The sequence below is a fragment of the Prionailurus viverrinus genome, chromosome A2 (assembly GCF_022837055.1).
Source record: "Prionailurus viverrinus isolate Anna chromosome A2, UM_Priviv_1.0, whole genome shotgun sequence".
Taxonomy (NCBI): domain Eukaryota; kingdom Metazoa; phylum Chordata; class Mammalia; order Carnivora; family Felidae; genus Prionailurus; species Prionailurus viverrinus.
The window spans coordinates 19,964,580-19,969,722 of record NC_062562.1 but is presented as its reverse complement, the minus strand read 5'-3'; the positions used below and the strand labels follow the sequence as shown (position 1 = coordinate 19,969,722).

The 5,143-nt window shown below is 54.0% G+C and overlaps 1 protein-coding gene across 1 annotated transcript; it reads left to right on the top strand.

The window, feature by feature from the left end:
• Positions 1-541: 541 nt before the first annotated feature.
• RPL29 (ribosomal protein L29) lies at positions 542-2,985 on the top strand. The gene is made up of 4 exons (XM_047825240.1): positions 542-639; positions 1,058-1,102; positions 1,429-1,493; positions 2,483-2,985. The coding sequence occupies exons 2-4, from the start codon at positions 1,066-1,068 to the stop codon at positions 2,864-2,866; spliced, it is 486 nt and encodes a 161-aa protein (XP_047681196.1). The 5' UTR covers positions 542-639; positions 1,058-1,065; the 3' UTR covers positions 2,867-2,985.
• Positions 2,986-5,143: the final 2,158 nt, after the last annotated feature.

Sequence of the window (5,143 nt, the reverse complement as noted above, 5' to 3'; positions counted from 1 at the left end):
CTCAAGGCAAAGCAATAAAAGCCCTGTCCCTCCCAACCTTCCCCACTTCTGTGAACAGTACCAGCATTCATCCAGACGTTCAAGCCAAAAATTTAGGGGCCACCTGGCCTCCCTCTCCTCCCTCATCTTCGGCATCCCAAGTCCAGTCTACTGATCCACTCTTCCCCATACCGGCTTCCCCATACTGGCTGGGTTCCAGGTTCCCCCACTCTCCAGTGGCACCACGGAGAAGACGGCACCAGCCGCCCCACACCTCCCCCGCTTCACTTCTGCCCCCTACAGTCCATTCTCCGCACAGCAGCCAAGGTACTGTTAAAGAACACAAGTCTGTCACTCCTTTCCTAGCATGTATTCCTCAGAGTCTCCCTTCGTCTTCGGGACCTTTAATGAGAACTGGGCCCCAAGAGCCTAGTCCAGGAAGAATAAACGTGGGTAAAACCTGCAGGAAGCTGCGCGAGGCTCGTAGCGCCGCCTTCCCATCTGGCTTGTACCCTCCCAGGCTTCGGAACCTTTCTTCCCGGCGCTGGGGGAAGCTTTTCCGGAAGAACCTTCCGTCCCGGACGACCCTATTTCCCGTGCTGCACAGCGGCCTTCCTCTTTCTCTTCCGGTCCAAGGCGCTTCGGGAGCCGCGGGCTTTGGTGAGTTTTGGCCGCGCGGTATCCGGAGCCATCCGCGGCTCCCAGCCAGCTGCCGGGCGCAAATCCCGCGAAGGACAGGGAGACCGGCTGCGTGACTGTGGGGAGCGGAAGGCGCGGAGCGCGCGTGGTGCTTGCGGGTTCTCAAGGAGTGGATGGGAAGGGGAGGACTCGGATTTGGGGTAGAGCGCAGCCTTGGGAGGGAGGGTTGGTTTCAGGGCACTGTTACCCGAGTTCGGGAGGCGGGGACCGGCGTCGGGTCGTGCTGAGTAAGTTGAGGCCGGTGGAGGCCGCAGATGCAAGGCAGGCATCTGTGTGCAGCTTCATTCCGGCTTCTGGCCCACGTCCTTCCACATCAGGGCGGCAGCGATAGGCCCAGCCCTGTGAGCCCCCGGGCCTGACCGCCACTCTCCTCTTCCAGGTGCAGATATGGCCAAGTCCAAGAACCACACCACGCACAACCAGTGTAAGTTCCCCTGGCCCAACCTCTTATCTCACACTTCAGACCCTGACAAGAACTAGGGATGCGGGGCAGGGCAAGGGGGCACATTTCTACTGTGGGCCTGGGGCTGATTTTGTTTTCAGTCACTGTTACCTTTGGGTTATAGTTGTAGAAGCCAGGCATCCGCTTGAGATACCCACCGTGCTTTGCATTCAATGATAAGGGTTATTCCAGATCTCAAGAAGGCCTACTCTGGGAAGTAATGGTTTTTCCCAGGCTGGCCAGCTGTGATGTTGGGTGGTCTTACTAGAGCAAATCTCATTTGGTCTAATTCCTTTGCTTCCTCACAGCACGGAAATGGCACAGAAATGGCATCAAGAAGCCCCGGTCACAAAGATACGAATCTCTTAAGGGGGTGAGTGTGTGTGCCGCATCACATACAAGTGTGTCTGTTTGGCCCCAGTTGCACCATCAGAGAGCCTTTCATGTATCTTTTTCTGGCTTCAGCATCTGCCTGAGCACCGTCATGAACTGTCTCTTGTCTTACCTGGACTACCAAAGTCCACGGTTTCTCTATCCAGCCACCTTTTGCTTGGACTTGAAGTTCTGCCAAACCCATAAGAAACCTTTACTTGGCTTTTCCCAGCCCGGGTAGTTTGACCATCCCCATTGTTTATCCAGAGCACTTGAAGGGAGGGAATGGCTTTATCTTTGTGTACTGCGCACTTTGTGAGAGTCTTCCATTCTTCTAGTCACATGACCTTGATCTGACCCGGTGCTGAGCTTGGGGGTCAGCTTTCCTTCCTGTGCCAAGGAGTTCCAAGAATTGGCTGAGAAGGCTGAGGCTACAGGGTCTAAGCAAGAGAACAGGGTCCTGTCTTTTCCTGTGCCCTTGGTCTCTGATCTGTGGAATGAATCTTTGAATTTCACAGCTTCAGTTTCCCCATCTTGATTTATTTTTCAGCCTTCTTTGCCATGAATCTGTTGTACCAGGTTTGGTGTTTAACTGACACTTTCCTTAAAAGAGGTGGGGATGGCCCTGAGGGGTTTCAGGAAAACTGAGCTGACGCCCTGCAACCCTGGCAGAAGGGGCAGCCTTCATTTGTTCTTTCCTTCTGCACTTGATTTGAGCTCTATTGGGCTCTGGGCATGTAGCCCGGAAAATGTGGGGTGTGTGTGGAGCATTAGGGTGGAGTGTTGGCTTCTGGGGTTGTAGTATGTGTTTCTCTTCAGGTGATTTGTGAGGGGTGTATATTTCAGCATTTAAGTTTGACTGTCTACTTCCCCAGTAGGCCTTGGCTGGAGCCCAGCAATCTCCTGGGTACAGCTGTGGAGAGGGCCACAACAGGTGACTTGGGGCCCACGTGTTGCACTTACAGTGTCTGCTTTTTTTTTGCCTTCCAGGTAGACCCCAAGTTCCTGAGGAACATGCGCTTTGCCAAGAAGCACAACAAGAAGGGGCTGAAGAAGATGCAGGCCAACAACGCCAAGGCCATGAGTGCACGTGCCGAGGCTATCAAGGCCCTTGTCAAGCCCAAGGAGGTCAAGCCCAAGATCCCAAAGGGTGGCAGCCGCAAGCTCAATCGACTTGCCTACATCGCTCACCCCAAGCTCGGGAAACGTGCTCGTGCCCGCATTGCCAAGGGTCTCAGGCTCTGCCGGCCAAAGGCCAAGGCCAAGGCTCAAACCAAGGCCCAGGCTGCAGCTGCAACTCCTGCTCCAGCTCCTGCTGCAGCTCAGGCTCAGGCTCCCAAAGGTGCCCAGGCCCCCACAAAGGCACCAGTGTAGAGGCTTCCATCTGCCAGTGTGAGGGTAGAAGGACTGGTGTGACCCCTGGGCTTCTATCTGCATGGGGCTGGTGTCCTCCTGTGCTATTTGTACAAATAAACCTGCGGCAGGATCTGTCAGTTGGCCTGTGTCTGTGATCCTGGAACTAGGGTTGGAGTGGGGTTGGTACCTCCATTTTTTGCTTTCTCTCGGTGGTAGGGTATGGGTGGGAGTCAGGGGAAATGGGGTTCTGGAGTGTAGGAAGGGGACCTGGTAAAAGAAATGGTGGTGGGCCTTAGGGAGGCTGGAGCACATAGCCTGCTGGACTAGGCAGGCTGGTGAGGAAAGTAATCACAAACATCCTGATCTTTGAATTTACCCAGGAGATAAAGGACCCTGCTGAATTCTGCACTCTGGCCTGAGCCATTCCACACTTAAGCTGTTCCTAGTGTACATGGCCAGCATCCACTATTCCGGTTGTTCTGGTCCCCCCAAGCGCTGGGGGCCCTGGCAGGCAGGGCGGTGGTGGCACTGTCTTCCTAGTGCAACTGCGCCAGACCCTGCTGTGCACCCTGGATCAGCTGCTTTATTTGCAAAGTCTTTCTCCTTAGAGGAGTCAATGAAGCAAGTGGTACAGTGGTCATTGGTATCTGGGGGCTTCCTATAGAAGGTGCCAAGCATATCGCTGTTCCTGGTCACCCAGTCCTCAAAACTCACTTTTGAGTATGGTGATGTAATTTGTGAACCAGCCTTGGGTACTTGTCTCAAGGATTTCACTTCCTTACTCTGGGGTACTAGCTACAACCCATGATAAATGGTCTCCCTTCTGAGGTAGGTATTACTATTCTTTTTGTTTTACAGGGAAGGAAATTTGTTCCAAGATGATGGAGCTAGGCTGGGATGGAAGTCGCATTGGGACCCAGGCAGCCCATGCTGGACCCCAGAAAGTTTGCTTGGCCAGCCAAGGCTGGGCTGCTAGCTCATGACTGTCATCCTGGCATGCTCTGGATGGCCAACTGCCCCATTACCAGGGGGTGTCAGATAGGTGGGGTCTTGAAAGGGGCCAAAAGCAGGTTTTATGTCCTGAAGGTAGCTTGGCCCAGCCTGAGGTTACCAGGTCATGTGGCTTCCACTAAGGCCTGTGCTCTAATCCCCAAGAGAGGGGCCATAAAGACTCCTTTGCCCAGTCATCCTGCTGCAGTGTGAGGGGGGAGGCCAGACCCCAGGTCAGGGGCTTCAACTAGGCTTACTGAACATCACAACCAGCTTGCTGCACTCAGCTTTTGCATGGAGCCTCCCTTGTGTAGAAGCACAGGTCCCCAGTTCTTGAGTCTCAATTCTTTGTGGACTCCCATTACCTGCAAGCTATGCAGTCCTGGACAGGGTATTCTAGCAGAGCTTCTAAAGGGGTTCCAGTGAAACCTGCATCCAGGGGCTGCTGTGAGGGTTCAAAGGTAACAAAGTCCTGGCTCCTTGTCAGAACTCCAGGTGCAGGGGTTACTACCATGGGGACTAAGCCTGCAGACCACAGAACCAGGCTGTGGACTTCCCTCTGGTCACTATCAGCACTTAAAAGCCCAGCCATATCTGTCCCACCCAGTTCCTGTGGAGGCCAGAACAGAACTAGATCGGATAAGCTAGAGGAACAGGCTCAACTCTCAGGGCCACAGTGACTCTTGGTACTGCCTAGAGCCCTAGCAGTGCTGACAGGCTGAAGCCCCCATTCGTGAGCCACTCTGCACACTGATCCTTCCCCTACACAGGGTGCTGGGGACCCTAAAGTCAACCAGGTCTACCAATGCTCCTGCCCCTCTGTGACTCAAGCTCCCAACACCAGAGCAGGCGCCACACCTGTCATCCCTAGGGTCTGGCAAATGCGAGCAGTCATGACTTGCTCATTATCTGCCTGCCCCGACATCTGGCAGGGCCCACCTGGCCTCCAGTTCTAGTTCTATCTCAGGATCCCAAGTGTGTTTCCAGAAAGCCAGGAATGTTTCCCTGAGATCTTTGTCTTAGTTTCCCCCTCAACGCGGATGGTATCCCCGACCTTAAAAGTCAGATATAGGTATAGTGACCATTGAGAACAAGAATTATGGTCCTTTGATGCCAGACAGGGCTGGGTGGTACTGAATGAGCACGCCGTGTCGAGGGGCACAAGAGCAGCATAGGGTGCTAGAGACATATCCAGAGCCAGGCTCAGTTTCCTCATCTGTGAACTGGGGGTGATAACAGCATTTCCACAAAGAAAATGACAGAATCCCTGCTTCATGAACATCCTTGTCCTTAATACTTCAGAAC